The 19,838-nt window shown below is 42.9% G+C and overlaps 1 protein-coding gene across 1 annotated transcript in view; it reads left to right on the top strand.

Moving 5' to 3' along the window:
• Window positions 1-19,838, top strand: part of RFWD3 (ring finger and WD repeat domain 3) — a 47,927-nt gene that overhangs the window by 3,761 nt on the left and 24,328 nt on the right. Inside the window, exons 3-6 of the mRNA XM_065416710.1 lie at window positions 584-681; window positions 759-956; window positions 4,150-4,241; window positions 14,134-14,248. Coding sequence (XP_065272782.1) covers window positions 584-681; window positions 759-956; window positions 4,150-4,241; window positions 14,134-14,248 — 503 coding nt within the window. The remainder of the gene's footprint in view (window positions 1-583; window positions 682-758; window positions 957-4,149; window positions 4,242-14,133; window positions 14,249-19,838) is intronic.

Here is a 19,838-nt window from a genome sequence, read left to right as displayed (position 1 = left end):
TCAGATATGTTAAGAACTGTTATAAAGAGGATGGCGATCAATTGCTCTCCATGTCCACTGAAGGTAGGACAAGAAGTAATGGGTTTAATCTGTAGCAAAGGAGAGGTAGGTTAGATATTAAGAAAAACTTACTAATTCTAAGGGTAGTTAAATTCTGGAATAGGCTTCCAGTGTTTAGTTATGGAATCCCCATCATTGGAGGTTTAAAAACAGGTTGGACAAACACCTTTCAGGGATGTTCTAGGTTTACTTGGTCTTGCCTCAGTACAGAGGGCTGGACTAGATGACCTCTCAATGTCCTTTCCAACCTTACATTTCAATGATTTATGAAGGTGTTACAAAATCACTTTGTTAATTGTGCTAATTAGTTATCTTTTTGCTTCAGTACATGATATCATTAATTAATCTAGTATGTTGAGTAAAGTTTTTGTTTGCAATCCGCATTAGTTACTGCACCAATGCTTGTTCTGATGTTCTAGAATACTAAAGTTACAAAAGACAATTCAGACTAGAACCCAAGGAAGAGAGTCCTTGCACCAATTCAAATAAAGTATTCTTCCTTTTTTTCCTGTCTGCTCTGAAGTTTCTGATCAGGTCCAACCAGAGCCCCCTCAGCCTGTGCCTTCCTCTGCAGAGCATGAAGGTCGTGATGCTGAAGAAGCTGAAGTCCAGCACAAACAGGTAAAGTGAACAAACAGTCCTTGGACAGAGAATAAAGATGGCAAATGTTGTTTGTCTGATCTTTGTTGTTGTTTCAGAGAACTCCACTAAAGAAACCTGATGTGACAGTCCCCACTGTACCGTTGGATGAGGAAGAAGGGGACATCTGTGCCATCTGCTTTGAGCAATGGACTAATGCTGGGGAGCACCGGCTCTCAGCGTTGCGGTGTGGACACCTGTTTGGATACACTTGCATCGTAAGGTGGCTCAAGGGACAGGCAGGGAAATGCCCTCAGGTAAAGTGCACCCTTTTGTGTTGGAATAGATTTGCTCTCAGGCAGCCTCTGGTCCAAATGTGACCATCATTAAGAGGGTTATTATTCAGAAGGAAATGAAGTCAGGGTTTTAAATCCTGTACAAAAAGTCCACCATTTCCGCCTGTCAAAAGTAACAAAATCCCCACTGCTTTGAAGTGATTTTCACCAGGATGAGTTCGCACTGTTCATCTGAAGGAGAACTTAAATTCTTCACCTAATTCAGCACAGTTTTGCTGAAATTAACTAGAGTATTAGTGTTGCTCAGTGGGTAGCAACATCACATGTGGGGCAAAAGGAAGAGTTCAAGTCCTGTTCCACGACTTGGTGTCATGACACTACAGTGCAGTACTGGAGGGGACTGCATAGATTGGTGCCATTTGTCAGATAAGATGATTAATGACCCTTAATGGAAGGTGTCTGGCAGTATTTTAAATTAATGGCTGAGAGCTCTGGTTTCCTGGTCAGGCATCCAAAGGAGGTTCTAAGGTTCAAGCTGTGTGAGAACCACTGCTAAGTTCAGGATTGCTGCTGCATTTCTCTACTGTTGCTGCACTCCAATATCTGTCACTGCTTCAAAGGGTGAAAAGTACTTTAGTCAACCTAATTGTAAGTAAAAAAAACAAATCACCTCAGCTTTTGTTCCCTTAGAAATGGGGTGTGTCAAATGTTATCAAATATATGTGGCTATCAGATACCATCTCTGGTTAAAACATAATAACCAACTTCTTAAACCATTAATGTCTTGTGACTGGATGCTTGTATATTAACAATTAAGGGATTCAGCCTGTTCCCTACTATTCACGTAGCCTTTCACTCATTCATTCCTTATACTGTCTCCCCACCTATTTGAGAGATCGTTTCCAATATCTGCTAATTTATTTTGACGTTAGCATATATTTTTCCAGATTTTAATAGGGCAGTATTAAGTTTGGGCAGGATTAAGTGGGGTGGGATTTAGACCTGGTCTACACTAGAAATTTACATTGGTATAGCTATATCTCAGGGGTGTAAAAAATGCACACCCCATGAGATGTAGCTATACTGACCTAATCCCTGGTGTAGACATTGGTAGACAGATTCTTCCATCGACCTACCTACCGCCTGTTTGGGAGGTGGATTACCTACACCACCCCTCCCATCAGCGTAGGTCGTGTCTATGCTGAAGCACTGCAGCTGCACTGCTATAGTGTTTTAAGTGTAGGCATAACCTAAGGGTATTTCTGTGCTGCAATAAAAAAAAAACCTGTGGCTGGCCCATGCCAGCTGATTTGGGCTTGTAGGGTTCAGGCTGAGGAGCTGTCTAATTGTGGTGTAAAAATTCAGGGTTGGATTGCAGTCTGAGCTCTGGAACCCTCCCATCTCGCATGGTCCTAGAGCCCAGGCTGCAGCCCAAGCACGAACATCTACACCACAATTAAACAGCCCCTTAGCCTGAGTCGGCTAGCGTGGTCCAGCGGCAGGTTTTTAGTTGTACTGTAGACATACCCTAAGTGAGTGAAGTTATGTGGCATTGGGAAACGGGCTTGGTCATTTAACTGTTCATTTCTGGTCCTCCTAATGTTTTGAGGTTTTAAAAAGCTGTAAAATTGGCTGGGTTTTTTTGTTATGTTTTTGCAGAGTGTAATGTTGCCTCAGTGTTAGCTGCACTCCTCTGAAACATAGTTTCACACCTAACTCTTTGTTAAAACTATTTTTTTAGATCAAGAATAGTGTTCAATTTACAACGCAAAGAGACAACCGTCACTTCCTAGCCTTCTTACCTGAGGGCCCAAGGTTTCAGTAGCTCTCAAATGAAAAAGCCATTGTATAGTTTTGCTTGCTTTTGAGTGGGATTCCTGCTGAAACAGAGTCTGGTGTTTTACGCTGTAGTTAAACAAAAGGATTCATTTTTCAGATCTGCCTCTGGCTTCTCATCCTTGTCATATCTGTGTAACTTTTTTCAGAACAAAATCCTCAGCGGGCATTCCTCAGACTTGGAGTTCTGTTCTTAAACTTCTGTGATTTCTCATTCTTGCTATCACTTACTTCTCTTTCAAAGGGTGGAGGGGAGATGCTCCAGGAAACACAGTAGTTGATATCCTGAGTGATTAGACTTTTGGTGTCTATTACATCTTCCTGCTAAACATTCTAATAGTACATTATGTATTTTTATGTGGTTATCTTAAGGATGCCTAAGGCTGGTTGGTGAGTGTCTTCTAGTGACATAGCAACCTGAGAAGTGTCTGAGATGGGCTTGTAAAATGCGACAAGGAGTCCTGTGGCACCTTATAGACTAACAGACGTATGGGCTTGTCGCTCTAAAGAAAAGATGAGCTAGCCCTAGGTTTTTTTTTCTCTTCATTTCCAGTTGTTTATTCTTGAACTGATTTGCACATTGTTGCTGTGCATGTGGCTTTGTAGAAAAGGTGGTTTGAGTGCAAGTTACTATTATAGTTTCACATTCTAGATTCTACTAGTGACTGCTGTTGGGTGCTAGGGAAGCAATCGTAAGCATTTACTACTCTACACACACAATCTTTTGCCAGACATGGAAACAGTGACCATGATCTATGTCTTTATACTACTAAACAGTAGATATACCTGCATTTAAAAGACATGAACTAATGTGGGATTCCCCAAAGGCTGCTTGATATGGTCTGTCTGTAGTCCCTTTCATCTGATGCCTACAAAGCATTTTCTAAACACTAAGCCTTGCAGTCCCCCCATCAGGGCGGTATTAATCCAGTTTTACAGATGGGGAAACTGAAGTACAGAGAGGTTAAGTGACTTTGCCAACACCACATAGCACGTACATGATAGAGTTGTGAATAGACTCAAGTAGTACCTGATTCTTGCTGCTCTCAAAGTAGAGGTGGGGACTGTATGTTTGCATGAGCATTTGAATTGCTCACAGGATTTATCTGGCTGTCCTGGGTACTTGGTGGTTTTGAAACACAAGACCAGGGGCAGCAGAGGGATTTTTTCTGAAAGGTGAATGCAGCACTAGAAAATCCGATCTAAAATTTCAAAATAGCAGTCCTGATTAAGGCTGTAATGACCACATGGATAGCAACGTTTGAAGGGGAATTTCAAAATATTTAACATCTGGATTTAACAGAGTAGGAATATTTAATTTGGGTTCGAATTGAATGTTAATTTCCTAGGGATAAACTGAACCTACTTTTTATTTTAGTGCAATAAGAAGGCAAAGCGTTCTGACGTAGTGGTCCTGTATGCCCGTACTTTGAAAGCACTGGACACCAGTGAACAGGAGCGCATGAAAAGGTATGGAGCATACACCTCAGATGTACCGTCTCTGTCCCACATGTACATGCCTAAGAAAGAAAACTGATTTAATGCAGCCTGACTCTTACCTAGGCCTTTTTTCAGCTATGCTCCCTGAAACTGGGTATGCACTGTCTTAACTGCGAGTGCCAGTATTATGGATTGCCTTAAATATGGAGATCATGCTGTATTCAGCATGTGTTATCTGGAACGAAGAATCCCTATTAGAATTTAATTCTTGGGTTTTGTGTCCTTGCACATTGCACTGAGAGCTGACTAAAGCAAGCTTAGGTGGTATATGTTAAAACTCCACAGCTGAAGAATGAGCCAAGAATGTGCCAAGTCCTTCCAAAAAAATCCCAAACAAACTAACTGCTAATTCATCTTTACATGAGAAATGAAACACCTTGTCCAGAAATGCAGTGAGGGTGAACAGTAGACTTTAACTTTGCTATCTCTTTACGTATGCATTAAAAAGTGGTCTCATCTCATTGTCAAAAATGTAATATGATATGGAAATTATTTTGTAGTCAGACTGACTACATCTAAGCTGAACATTTAGAATTCATTATAAACCAAAAACCAGGATAATAGGTATATCTCCATGTATTATTATCTCATGGAACTGGAAGGGACCCTGAAAGGTCATTGAGTCCAGCCCCCTGCCTTCACTAGCAGGACCAAGTACTGATTTTTGTCCCAGATCCCGAAGTGGCTCCCTCAAGGATTGAACTCTCAACCCTGGGTTTAGCAGGCCAATGCTCAAACCACTGAGCTATCCCTCCCCCTTTATACTTGAAATTTCTATGGTATAACTTCATGTACAGTATAAAATTTTCTGTTATATGCAACTACAAATAGTATAATAAAATCCAATAAAGGTTAAAGGTTGCAGAATCCCAGGTCCTTCCTAAATCTTCATATTGCTGAGCAAAACATCATTTCAGCTTCCTTAGATCGTTTCTCCTTTCAGGAAACTGTTTCAAACTTTTTTCAACTCAGTACTTACTTAAAATACCACTACCATGGTGAAACTTCCAAGTGACCTCATTATCTCCTAATATAGCTGTCCTATGTTACCCTAATTGCTAATCAGAAATGGGTGAGGAAGGAATTTTCAGCAGCGAAAATAGATATTTTAACTGGCATTCTGTGACCGGGGTCCCGGGAGGGCCACACTGAGGTTACTCAATTAGGGCAAACTGCAAAGAATGGGGCAACCAATCTCCAAAGCTGGTGGATAGTCCAATACTTAGGTTTACCAAGCCAACACAAAATAGCTTCTGTAATACCTGACTTGCTTCACAGAAGCCAAAACACAGTTCCCTTATAGCAACCCAGCTTTGGGCTTCCACCCAGACACCGAAATCGATGAGGATGAGGATTACTGAAAATCTTATTCATCATATAAAAAAGTTCTACCAATCCCAAAGGATTGGACACATTGCTTCCCAAGTTAATGAATACACCTCTACCTCGATAAAATGCGACCCGATATAACACGAATTCGGATATAACGCAGTAAAGCAGCGCTCCGGGGGAGCGGGGCTGCGCACTCTGGCGGATCAAAGCAAGCTCGATATAACGCGGTTTCACCTATAACACGGTAAGATTTTTTGGCTCCCGAGGACAGCGTTATATTGGGGTAGAGGTGTATTTCAATCTTATCCAAATGCACGCTACAGCCAATTCTTATTAACTAAACTAAAATTTATTAAAAAAGAAATGAGTGAGTATTGGTTACAAGATCAGTATACAGACAGACATGAGTACAGTTCTGAGATTAGTTTCATAGTGGAAATGGTGAATTTTGTAGTTGCAACGAGTTCTTTCAGAATTAGTCAATAGGTTATAGTCCAGGGTTTATATCAGGGTGATCCAGGTGGGACTGGAGATCTTAGTCTTATAACTCAAGCTTCCCCTGCATAAAGCATCAAGCAAATCTGAGATAAAAAGGATCAGGACCCAAGAGACCTTTATACAGTTCCAGACCTTCTCTTGACAGCACAGAGTCCTTAGGCGAACAATAAGCAATCATTGAGATTTTGAAGTAGACCGATTTCCTAAGCATCACTGGTAATTAGCTACATGAATTAACATAAAGCAATTGCCTTTTTTCCGCCATTCGCAGGTGATTTGCTATACATTTCAAAGAGAGATCAATACAGTGATATCGCATAGACCGGAACGGTTACATTGTTAACCTCTAACAATATATTATGTAAAAACACAAACATTATTTACCAATATGTCCCTAAAAGTTGAATTTAGTTAATTTATCCTGCAGGATGCTTATCCCTTTCTGGCCATGTGTCACACATGCCATTGCATGATGCTGTGTTTTTGATCTCTGTAATGTTATAATTCATTGTGAACACTGGATGTGATGTTGCAAAACATGGTAGGGGGGAGATTTTAAATAAAACAAATGACTATCAGGCTTCTAACTCCCATTGAAAGACTAACTGTGTCTTCGAAAATCTTCCCTACAGGCTGTACCTTTCCTGCTTCTACCACCCTCTCCCACTGACCATTCACGTCTCCTCTTCCCCGCTACTTCACTGCTGCCTTCCTTTCAGTGTAATTGCAATCCATTCAAGATATCTGAATTCCTCTCTTTTGTTAGGCTCAGAGTGCCAGGGTAGGAACCTAGGGAGGTGGTGGAATCTTCATCCTTAGAGGTTAAGGCCCAGCTTGACAAAGCCCTGGCTGGGATGATTTAGTTGGGGTTGGTCCTGCTTTGAGAAGGGGGTGGGACTAGGACTAGATGACCTCCTGAGGTCTCTTCCAACTCTAATCTTCTGTGATTCTATGATATGTAACTCATAATATCATCAATATAGATATTCGCTACAGATGTTTGTAATGGAAACTTCCTTAATATCAGCCCCTGATACTAAAACAAACGCAGTTGTATTTTGCTTTTTACACAACAAAAATCATATGACACAACCACGGGGTGCAGTTAGGTCCGACATAATTGTGTTTACTAAACAGATGCAAACATGCAAGCCTATGTATGCATATACTGCTGCTCTGACTGGTTTGTAGCAGCTTCTGAAACAGAACACAGCAGCACTAAAAACTCCCAAATTATTTAAAGGGATACTACTGTATTCCTATATGCTACATACTTGCTCCCCCTTTATGTAAAGGACACTTAAAAGAAAAGTTACAAATGTGTTACTGTCAAAACTTCTATCACTAAATATACAACATGGCATAGATTAGTCTGAGAGGTGGTTTATGACTTCTCTGGAGAAGGTCTTAGGCATCACAACAGTATCTGTATTTTCTGATGTAGCTGTATTAGTAACATCTTCCTGCTGTAAAAAGAACAGGAGTACTTGCACCTTAGAGACTAACAAATTTATTAGAGCATAAGCTTTCGTGGGCTACAGCCCACTTCTTCGGATGCATATATAGTGAAACATATTGAGGAGATATATATACACACATACAGAGAGCATGAACAGGTGGGAGTTGTCTTACCAACTCTGAGAGGCCAATTAAGAGAAAAAAACTTTTGAAGTGATAATCAAGATAGCTCAGTACAGACAGTTTGATAAGAAGTGTGAGAATACTTACAAGGGGAGATAGATTCAATGTTTGTAATGGCTCAGCCATTCCCAGTCCTTATTCAATCCTGAGTGGATTGTATCTAGTTTGCATATCAATTCCAGCTCAGCAGTCTCTCGTTGGAGTCTGTTTTTGAAGTTTTTCTGTTGTAAGATAGCCACCCGCAGGTCTGTCATTGAATGACCAGACAGGTTAAAGTGTTCTCCCACTGGTTTTGAGTATTATGATTCCTGATGTCAGATTTGTGTCCATTAATTCTTTTGCGTAGAGACTGTCCGGTTTGGCCAATGTACATGGCAGAGGGGCATTGCTGGCACATGATGGCATATATCACATTGGTAGATGTGCAGGTGAACGAGCCCCTGATGGTATGGCTGATGTGATTAGGCCCTGTGATGTCACTTGAATAGATATGTGGACAGAGTTGGCATCGGGCTTTGTTACAAGGATAGGTTCCTGGGTCAGTGTTTTTGTTCAGTGATGTGTGGTTGCTGGTGAGTATTTGCTTTAGGTTGGGGGGTTGTCTGTAAGTGAGGACAGGTCTGTCTCCCAAGATCTGTGAGAGTAAAGGATCATCTTTCAGGATAGGTTGTAGATCTCTGATGATGCGCTGGAGAGGTTTTAGTTGGGGGCTGAAGGTGACAGCTAGTGGTGGTCTGTTATTTTCTTTGTTGGGCCTGTCTTGTAGGAGGTGACTTCTGGGTACTCGTCTGGCTCTGTCAATCTGTTTTTTTCACTTCAGCAGGTGGGTATTGTAGTTTTAAGAATGCTTGATAGAGATCTTGTAGGTGCTTGTCTCTATCTGAGGGATTGGAGCAAATGCGGTTATATCTTAGAGCTTGGCTGTAGACAATGGATCGTGTGGTGTGTCCTGGATGGAAGCTGGAGGCATGTAGGTAAGTGTAGCGGTCAGTAGGTTTCCGGTATAGGGTGGTATTTATGTGACCATCGCTTATTAGCACAGTAGTGTCCAGGAAATGGACCGCTTGTGTGGATTGATCTAGGCTGAGGTTGATGGTGGGATGGAAATTATTGAAATCATGGTGGAATTCCTCAAGGGCTTCTTTTCCATGGGTCCAGATGATGAAGATGTCATCAATATAGCGCTTTATAGAATATATAAATATTCTATATTCTAAATATAAATATAGAATCCTTTTTTTTGTAGTGCTGGTAGGGGGGATTCTGTGGGTTAGTATGCTGTTCAGAGGTATGTTGGAAATATTCTTTGAGTCGGAGATGTCGAAAGTAGGATTCTAGGTCACTGCAGAACTGTATCATGTTCATGGGTCTGGAGGGACAAAAGGAGAGGTCCCGAGATAGGACAGACTCTTCTGCTGGGCTAAGAGTATAGCTGGAAAGATTAACAATATTGCTGGGTGGGTTAAGGGAACTACTGTTGTGGCTCCTTGTGGCATGTAGCAGTTTAGATAGTTTAGTGTCCTTTTTCCTTTGTAGAGAGGCAAAGTTTGTCTTGTAAATGGCTTGTCTAGTTTTTGTAAAGTCTATCCATGAGGAAGTTTGTGTGGAAGGTTGTTTTTTTGAGAGTATCCAGTTTTGAGAGCTCATTCTTAATCTTTCCCTGTTTGCTGTATAGGATGCTGATCAGGTGGTTTCGCAGTTTCTTTGAGAGTATGTGACACAATCTCTCAGCATAGTCTGTGTGATATGTAGATTGTAATGGATTTTTTACCTTTAGTCCTTTTGGTATGATGTCCATCTGCTTGCATTTGGAAAGGAAGATGATGTCTGTCTGTATCTGTACAAGTTTTTTCATGAAGTTGATGGATTTCATCAACGCCCCTACTCTACTTGCGCTATATTGATGACATCTTCATCATCTGGACCCATGGAAAAGAAGCCCTTGAGGAATTCCACCATGATTTCAATAATTTCCATCCCACCATCAACCTCAGCCTAGATCAATCCACACAAGCGGTCCATTTCCTGGACACTACTGTGCTAATAAGCGATGGTCACATAAATACCACCAGAGGGTCCTGTGGCACCTTTAAGACTAACAGAAGTATTGGGAGCATAAGCTTTCGTGGGTAAGAACCTCACTTCTTCAGATGCAAGTAATGGAAATCTCCAGAGGCAGGTATAAATCAGTGTGGAGATAACGAGGTTAGTTCAATCAGGGAGGGTGAGGTGCTCTGCTAGCAGTAGAGGTGTGAACACCAAGGGAGGAGAAACTGCTTCTGTAGTTGGATAGCCATTCACAGTCTTTGTTTAATCCTGATCTGATGGTGTCAAATTTGCAAATGAACTGGAGCTCAGCAGTTTCTCTTTGGAGTCTGGTCCTGAAGTTTTTTTGCTGTAAGATGGCTACCTTAACATCTGCTATTGTGTGGCCAGGGAGGTTAAAGTGTTCTCCTACAGGTTTTTGTATATTGCCATTCCTGATATCTGACTTGTGTCCATTTATCCTCTTGCGTAGTGACTGTCCAGTTTGGCCAATGTACATAGCAGAGGGGCATTGCTGGCACATGATGGCATATATGACATTGGTGGACGTGCAGGTGAATGAGCCGGTGATGTTGTAGCTGATCTGGTTAGGTCCTGTGATAGTGCTGCTGGTGTAGATATGTGGGCAGAGTTGGCATCGAGGTTTGTTGCATGGGTTGGTTCCTGAGTTAGAGTTGTTATGGTGCGGTGCGTGGTTGCTGGTGAGGATATGCTTAAGGTTGGCGGGTTGTCTGTGGGCGAGGACTGGCCTGCCTCCCAAGGTCTGTGAAAGTGAGGGGTCATTGTCCACTGTCTGGATATGTGGATTCCCTACTCAGACCCTACGCCACCAGCACTCCCAGCTATCTCCGTGACACCACAGATTTCCTGAGAAAACTACAATGCATTGGTGACCTCCCAGAAAACAGCATCCTAGCCACCATGGATGTAGAGGCTCTCTACACAAACATCCCACACACAGATGGAATACAAGCTGTCAGGAACAGTATCCCTGATGATGAAACAGCACAACTTATTGCTGAGCTCTGTGACTTTATCCTCACGCACAATTATTTCAAATTTGGTGACAATATATACCTCCAGACCAGTGGCACCGCTATGGGCACCCGCATGGCCCCACAATATGCCAACATCTTTATGGCTGACCTGGAACAACGCTTCCTCAGCTCTCGTCCACTCACGCCCCTTCTCTACCTACGCTACATTGATGACATCTTCATCATCTGGACCCATGGGAAGGAGACCCTGGAAGAATTCCACCATGATTTCAACAGCTTCCACCCCACCATCAACCTCAGCCTGGACCAATCTACACAGGAGGTCCACTTCCTGGACACCACAGTACAAATAAGCAATGGCCACGTTAACACCACCCTATACCGAAAACCCACCGACCGCTATGCCTACCTTCATGCCTCCAGCTTCCACCCTGGACACACCACACGATCCATCGTCTACAGCCAAGCACTGAGGTACAACCGCATCTGCTCCAACCCCTCAGACAGAGACCAACACCTGCAAGATCTTCACCAAGCATTCTCAAAACTACGATACCCACACAAGGAAATAAAGGAACAAATCAACAGAGCCAGACGTGTACCCAGAAGCCTCCTGCTACAAGACAGGCCCCAAAAAGAAACCAACAGAACTCCACTGGCCATCACCTACAGCCCTCAGCTTAAACCTCTCCAACGCATCATCAGTGATCTACAACCCATCCTGGACAATGACCCCTCACTTTCACAGACCTTGGGAGGCAGGCCAGTCCTCGCCCACAGACAACCCGCCAACCTTAAGCATATCCTCACCAGCAACCACGCACCGCACCATAACAACTCTAACTCAGGAACCAACCCATGCAACAAACCTCGATGCCAACTCTGCCCACATATCTACACCAGCAGCACTATCACAGGACCTAACCAGATCAGCTACAACATCACCGGCTCATTCACCTGCACGTCCACCAATGTCATATATGCCATCATGTGCCAGCAATGCCCCTCTGCTATGTACATTGGCCAAACTGGACAGTCACTACGCAAGAGGATAAATGGACACAAGTCAGATATCAGGAATGGCAATATACAAAAACCTGTAGGAGAACACTTTAACCTCCCTGGCCACACAATAGCAGATGTTAAGGTAGCCATCTTACAGCAAAAAAACTTCAGGACCAGACTCCAAAGAGAAACTGCTGAGCTCCAGTTCATTTGCAAATTTGACACCATCAGATCAGGATTAAACAAAGACTGTGAATGGCTATCCAACTACAGAAGCAGTTTCTCCTCCCTTGGTGTTCACACCTCTACTGCTAGCAGAGCACCTCACCCTCCCTGATTGAACTAACCTCGTTATCTCCACACTGATTTATACCTGCCTCTGGAGATTTCCATTACTTGCATCTGAAGAAGTGAGGTTCTTACCCACGAAAGCTTATGCTCCCAATACTTCTGTTAGTCTTAAAGGTGCCACAGGACCCTCTGTTGCTTTTTACAGTTTCAGACTAACACGGCTACCCCTCTGATAAATACCACCCTATACCGGAAACCTACTGACCGCTACACTTACCTACATGCCTCCAGCTTCCATCCAGGACACACCACACGATCCATTGTCTACAGCCAAGCTCTAAGATATAACCGCATTTGCTCCAATCCCTCAGATAGAGACAAGCACCTACAAGATCTCTATCAAGCATTCTTAAAACTACAATACCCACCTGCTGAAGTGAAAAAACAGATTGACAGAGCCAGACGAGTACCCAGAAGTCACCTCCTACAAGACAGGCCCAACAAAGAAAATAACAGACCACCACTAGCTGTCACCTTCAGCCCCCAACTAAAACCTCTCCAGCGCATCATCAGAGATCTACAACCTATCCTGAAAGATGATCCTTTACTCTCACAGATCTTGGGAGACAGACCTGTCCTCGCTTACAGACAACCCCCCAACGTAAAGCAAATACTCACCAGCAACCACACATCACTGAACAAAAACACTGACCCAGGAACCTATCCTTGTAACAAAGCCCGATGCCAACTCTGTCCACATATCTATTCAAGTGACATCATCACAGGGCCTAATCACATCAGCCATACCATCAGGGGCTCGTTCACCTGCACATCTACCAATGTGATATATGCCATCATGTGCCAGCAATGCCCCTCTGCCATGTACATTGGCCAAACCGGACAGTCTCTATGCAAAAGAATTAATGGACACAAATCTGACATCAGGAATCATAATACTCAAAACCAGTGGGAGAACACTTTAACCTGTCTGGTCATTCAATGACAGACCTGCGGGTGGCTATCTTATAACAGAAAAACTTCAAAAACAGACTCCAACGAGAGACTGCTGAGCTGGAATTGATATGCAAACTAGATACGATCAACTCGGGATTGAATAAGGACTGGGAATGGCTGAGCCATTACAAACATTGAATCTATCTCCCCTTGTAAGTATTCTCACACTTCTTATCAAACTGTCTGTACTGAGCTATCTTGATTATCACTTCAAAAGTTTTTTTCTTACTTAATTGGCCTCTCAGAGTTGGTAAGACAACTCCCACCTGTTCATGCTCTCTGTTTGTGTGTATATATATCTCCTCAATATGTTTCACTATATATGCATCCGAAGAAGTGGGCGGTAGCCCACGAAAGCTTATGCTCTAATAAATTTGTTAGTCTCTAAGGTGCCACAAGTACCCCTGTTCTTTTTTGCGGATACAGACTAACACGGCTGCTACTCTGAAATCTTCCTGCTGTGTAGTATTAGAGTACTTGTAATTAAAAAACAGGACCTGAGGCTCATGGTATTATTACAAGTCAGTGTCTGGCTGTATTGTAGCCTTGTTAATATTCAGTACCTGTCGAATTCTTACATAAGAAATGTACAGAATGGTTTTTTCCTCCATATTCGCTTTTTTATTTTGTGGTTGATGGAAAGGGCTCATCTGTCTTTAGAAAAGTAATAGAACAGTCCTTGTGAGCCACTAGATAAAAGGTCACCGTTGCTGTTATGCATAACTGAGAGCATAACTAAGGCCCCTCTGCTATTCACCTCCAATAAATCATTAGGAGGGGAACTTGGATGAGAAAGCTGTTTATGCAAAAAAAAAAAAAAAAAACAACCCACAATAACTGGCTACCTGCTAATGGCCGGGAGGCAAAGCAAGGAGATAAAGAGTGCAAGACCACTAAGTGGGATTTACTGAAAGTGTTGTTAAGTTTACCTGAGCGTGGCTGTGTTTTAACCTACACTGGTGATAGAGCTGCAGCCCAGAGGAACATCCTAAGTTGTGTCCAGTCATGATCATTTCTTTTTTTTCTCCTCTGTTTAGCTCTTTAGAAAAGGAGCAGATGTTGCGGAGACAGGCGGAATTGGAATCCGCACAGAGCCGTCTCCAGCTGCAGGTCTTGACAGATGAATGCAGTAAACTTCGCAAGCAAATTCAGGTAAGTTCAGCTGCTGCCCATTGATGATGGGCTCTTCATTGCCTCCTTCTCTTCAGCCGCTGTCTCATGATGTGCCTTCCTTCCATGTTTAGTCTGAGCGAGCTTGTGTGTGTTCTTCCAAGCAAGATAAAATATCTTGTCAACACGAACACAGAGCTTCCAGTTTCATCACTGTTCATAATTCATTAATGTTTAAGGTTTTCTGCAAGTATAATTCCTCACTAATTATAGTTGAGCATTTAATTCTGAACTCGCATGCTATTACTCATATAACCATTAAAGTGAATTCTTACGGTGAACATTTTACTTTTCTGACATAACTTTCTAGTGTGATTTTGGTAATGGGTTTTAATAGATCAGATTTCTTTTGGACTGTGTCCTATAGGTTCTTCCATCTTTGCTGAAACTAGGTCAGGAGTCAGCACTTGCTCTTCTGGTATCATCACAATATGACCAATTTATTACTGCAGGCTGCTTGCTGCGGGAAGAGCTGTTTAGAGACATCACTGTCTCCTCGTACTTACAGATTGCAGAATTAGTGAGAACAAACTCTAGGCTGTAGAGATGCCTGGTGATCTGTCCCTTTCCAGGTTTAGTCTAAAATTATATAACATTCTGATATCTTATCACCTGCAGCAATTGCTGTTGCTGAAAAGGCTGTACTGGTTTCCTGTATAGCAGAGGTGGGCAAACTACAGCCCGGGGGCCACATCCGGCCCTCCAGACGTTTGAATCCTGCCCTTGAGCTCCCACCGGGAAACGGGGTCTGGGGCTAGCCCCGCTCCAGCTGGGGAGCAGGGTCAGGGTCTTGCCCCACTCCGCATGGATCCCGGAAGCAGCGACATGTCCCCACTCCAGCTCCTATGTGTAGGGGCAGCCAGGGGGCGCCGCACGCTACTCCCACCCCAAGCGCCGCCCTCGCAGCTCCCATTGGCCGACGCCTACGCACAGGGCAGTGTGCAGAGCTGCCTTGCCGCACCTCCGCATAGGAGCTGGAGGGGGGACATGCCACTGTTTCTGGGAGCTGCTTCAGGTAAGCGCCGCCCGGAGCATGCCCCCCAGGCCCCCTCCCATGCCCCAACCCCCTGCATAAGCCCTGATCCCCCTCCCACCCTCCGAACCCCTCGGTCCCAGCCCGGAGCATCCTCCTGCACCCCCAACTCCTTATCCCCAGCCCCACCCCAGAGCCTGCACCCCCAGCCAGAGCCCTCTGCCCTCCTGTACCCCAACCCCCAATTTTGTGAGCATTCATGGCCCGCCATACAATTTCGATACCCAGATATGGCCCTCAGGCCAAAAGGTTTGCCCACCCCTGCTGTAGAGAATGGGAAGGTTCATTGAGACTTTCAGCTGTTGTGCTATCTGGCACCTTTCACCAGTGCTGTATCCTTGTTACTAGGCTTGGCAGAATTTCATTTTTATTTTGTTAAAAATAAACATTGATATCAGCTGAAATTATAAAGCATTGTTTTTGATTTTTATCTGTTTACATTGTCACAGTTGTGGGAAATGGAGGATCGGACAATATTTAATGACAGACCTTGAGATTCAAAAACTTCTAAAATCCAGATTGTCTACACCACATGTCATAATATATAAAGTAAATATTCTTAAATCAATAAGTTCTCAAGCAGCATTTTTCTTAGTTTGCTTATCTGTATATTTTGATTATCGATGGAAATATTTTGTCAGTTGGCGTGTACAGTGAAATCAACATTTACTAACACTTATCGTTTTAAAAATCAAATCCTTCCAAGCCTGCTTATAACCTGTTCCATTATCAACCCATTTCTTGCTGTATCAAGGGATACAAATATTTTATTCAGCCTTCCACTTAGTTTCACTTTCGTTTTTTTCCTTTGCTTTTTGAATTTCTCCTGTTTTATACTCTCCTTAGAATCATAGAATATCAGGGTTGGAAGGGACCTCAGGAGGTATCTAGTCCAACCCCCTGCTCAAAGTAGGACCAATTCCCAACTAAATCATCCCAGCCAGGGCTTTGACAAGCCTGACCTTAAAAACCTCTAAGGAAGGAGATTCCACCACCTCCCTAGGTAACCCATTCCAGTGCTTCACCACCCTCCTAGTGAAAAAGTTTTTCCTAATATCCAACCTAAACCTCCCCAACTGCAACTTGAGACCATTACTCCTTGTTCTGTCATCAGGTACCACTGAGAACAGTCTAGATCCATCCTCTTTGGAACCCCCTTTCAGGTAGTTGAAAGCAGCTATCAAATCCCCCCTCAGCCTCTCCTCTTAAGTCATGATTAAGCTCCCTAATCATTAGACTCTTTCCAATTTTTCCACATCCTTCTTGTAACATGGGGCCCAAAATTGGACACAGTACTCCAGATGAGGCCTCACCAATGTCGAATAGAGGGGAATGATCACGTCCCTCGATCTGCTGGCAATGCCCCTACTTATACAGCCCAAAATGCCGTTAGCCTTCTTGGCAACAAGGGCACACTGTTGACTCATATCCAGCTTCTCGTCCACTGTACCCCTAGGTCCTTTTCTGCAGAACTGCTTCCTAGCCATTCGGTCCCTAGTCTGTAACAGTGCATGGGATTCTTCCGTCCTAAGTGCTGGACTCTGCACTTGTCCTTGTTGAACCTCATCAGGTTTCTTTTGGCCCAATCCTCTAATTTGTCTAGGTCCCTCTGTATCCTATCCCTACCCTCCAGTGTATCTACCGCTCCTCCCAATTTAGTGTCATCTGCAAACTTGCTGAGAGTGCAGTCCACGCCATCTTCCGGATCATTAATGAAGATATTGAACAAAACCGGCCCCAGGACCGACCCCTGGGGCACTCCACTTGAAACTGGCTGCCAATTAGACATGGAGCCGTTGATCACTACCCGTTGAGCCCGACGATCTAGCCAGCTTTCTATCCACCTTATAGTCCATTCATCCAGCCCATACTTCTTTAACTTGGTGGCAAGAATACTGTGGGAGACCGTATCAAAAGCTTTGCTAAAGTCAAGGAATAACACATCCACTGCTTTCCCCTCATCCACAAAGTCAGTTATCTCCTCATAGAAGGCAATTAGGTTAGTCAGGCATGTCTGTGGGATTAGGTGGCACCTGCGGTGCTACAGTCTGCCAACATGGCCATGACAAAAGGCTTCACAAATTAATTGGTTGAATTCCTATGTCAGATTGCATGTCACATATGAGGTAATGAGAGGATCTGGTTCACCATGGACACTGATCAAGGAAAATCATGGATGCAGTAAATCTCTAGATTCCACAGAGCAATGTCTTTCTGCAATTCTGTTGAGTTTTTACATTGATGAAGCATACAGACTAACAGCGCCAAAAGGATAAGTGTCAGAAATACTATACAGATTAATTACCACACATACTCAAGCTATATCTTAGTATTTATACTACATTCCTCACTGTGGCATCAAAGTGTCTAAAATTACACACCAACATTAAAGTGCAGTAAATATTTATCCTTCACTTCATTCATTTGGCGGAAAGTTCAGAATGGGAGTCCTATGTGATTTGTGTAGCCTTATACTATGAGTATATGGAATAAGACTGGGAGGGATAGCTCAGTGGTTTGAAGTATCAGGGGTAGCCGTGTTAGTCTGTATCTACAAAAACAACAAGGAGTCTGGTGGCACCTTAAAGACTAACAGATTTATTTGGGCATAAGCTTTCGTGGGTAAAAACCTCACTTGGCCTGCTAAACCCAGGGTTGTGGGGCCATTTAGGGATCTCGGGTAAAAATCTGTCTGGGGATTGGTCCTGCTTTGAGCAGGGGGTTGGACTAGATGACCTCCTGAGGTCCCTTTCAACCCTGATATTCTATGAAGAGTGCTATATGTTTAATTTGAGATTATGTAGTGAAATATGCAACTTGTATTTTAATAAGAATAGTGTTACTGAACACTTAGACGTATCTAAATGGCATAAAAAGCTATGACATAATTAAGCTTATAAAAATTAAATATAATGTAAACACAGAAGCTCTTATTATGAATCTATTTAAAAATATAAAGAATATATTCAATAATAGAAAATTCTCTAACTGCATGGAAGTTTCTTGGGGAAATATAGTTGGTACAAAACCAGTAGATATAGGACAATGTCATATACTTATAGGAATCTTAGTGGAAACTAATGTAAATTTCCCCTTTTTAAAGTTACTGTATAAGCTAGTTTTTTGTTGCTAATATCCATCATTTTAAACTGCATTATCAAAATCAGTGTTGAAACCCTATACAGTAATAGTTTAGATTTGGTATTAGAATTTTCTAAGATTAAAGTGAGAGTACTATTTAAATAGAAATTCTTAAGCATTTCAGTTTTTATAAAGTCATACTTCTGGTGTTAAAATCGAGTTCCTGAGTGCATATGTGCACTCATCTTGGCTTTTATTGTAGTTTAACCACTGTATATAATAACATTTTGTGAAGTTCTAATTAAAAACATTAGCTGCTTGTGCATTTACAGTAAGAAAAGGCTACCTTAAGTGCATAGCCTCTTGTTCGCTGTGGCAAGCTGAAACTTAATTCTTTAGCAAGGTTCCTGGATTCTGTGGCAGACTGAAAATTGTGCAGCAGTTTCATTTGTAAATCAGAAAATATATATGTGGGAGTGTGGAATTAAGCATGCCATCTGGATATTTTGTGCTAAAATATCAGCACTTAAATAATTAGTGTTAACACTTTAAATTGTCATCACAAGATTTCAGAGCTTTCAGTCCTTTGAGATGAATGGGGCAGCTCACACTTCCCAAGCTATTGTTTCAGACTCAAAACGATGACCTTGCTTCATTTATATTTTCAGAGTTACTGTCATAACTGTAAGGGCTTGAAATGTGTGGAGGTTTTTAATGAAAATTTAAATTGTGGAGTACAGTTCTGTAGCAAGGAGAGATTCTACAAACAATGCACAAGACACAGAATATACAGCACCTTGCTTATGTACATCTAAAACAGTGGTGTCAAATGCCAACCCTCTGGGTATATATATTGTGCCCCACATGACAGATTGAGATTTGAGTTTTTAAAATATTCTGCTGAAAGTTTCTAGACATCCTGGTGGTGGGGAGGGGGAAAAAACCTTCCAGCAGGGAACCAAATATGAACTGATGCAGTGCTGTCTTCCTGAGTCTGAAAACAGAGACTGCAACAATAGCTCTTAAGAGGTGTGAATTCTGTCCCCTATTTATCACATTGATCTGTTAATGCTAAGCTCAATGATGACACTTTAACACCGTAGTGTCTAGCCTTTTTATGCCCAAGATAATTTTTTGAATTTAAGGGCAACACAGGATGTACCCCGCCCCTTCCCTGAAGCCCTGCCTCACTCACTCCATCCCCCCCTCTCTCCATCACTCGCTCTCCTCCACCCTCACTCACTTTCACCGGGCTGAGGCAGGGGGTTGGAGTTTGGGAGGGGGTGCAGGCTCTGGGCTGGGGCCGAGGGGTTTGCAGTGTGGAAGGGGGCTCCGGGCTGAACCTGGGGCAGGGGGTTGGGGTGCAGGAGGGGGTGTGGGCTCCGGGAGGGATTTTGGGTGCAGGAGGGGGCTCTGGGCTGGGGCAGAGTGTTGGGGTGCAGGAGGAGGTACAGGGTA

This window comes from Emys orbicularis, chromosome 14, assembly GCF_028017835.1.
Source record: "Emys orbicularis isolate rEmyOrb1 chromosome 14, rEmyOrb1.hap1, whole genome shotgun sequence".
NCBI classification, from domain to species: Eukaryota; Metazoa; Chordata; order Testudines; family Emydidae; genus Emys; species Emys orbicularis.
This window is presented reverse-complemented; position numbering and strand designations above follow the sequence as displayed.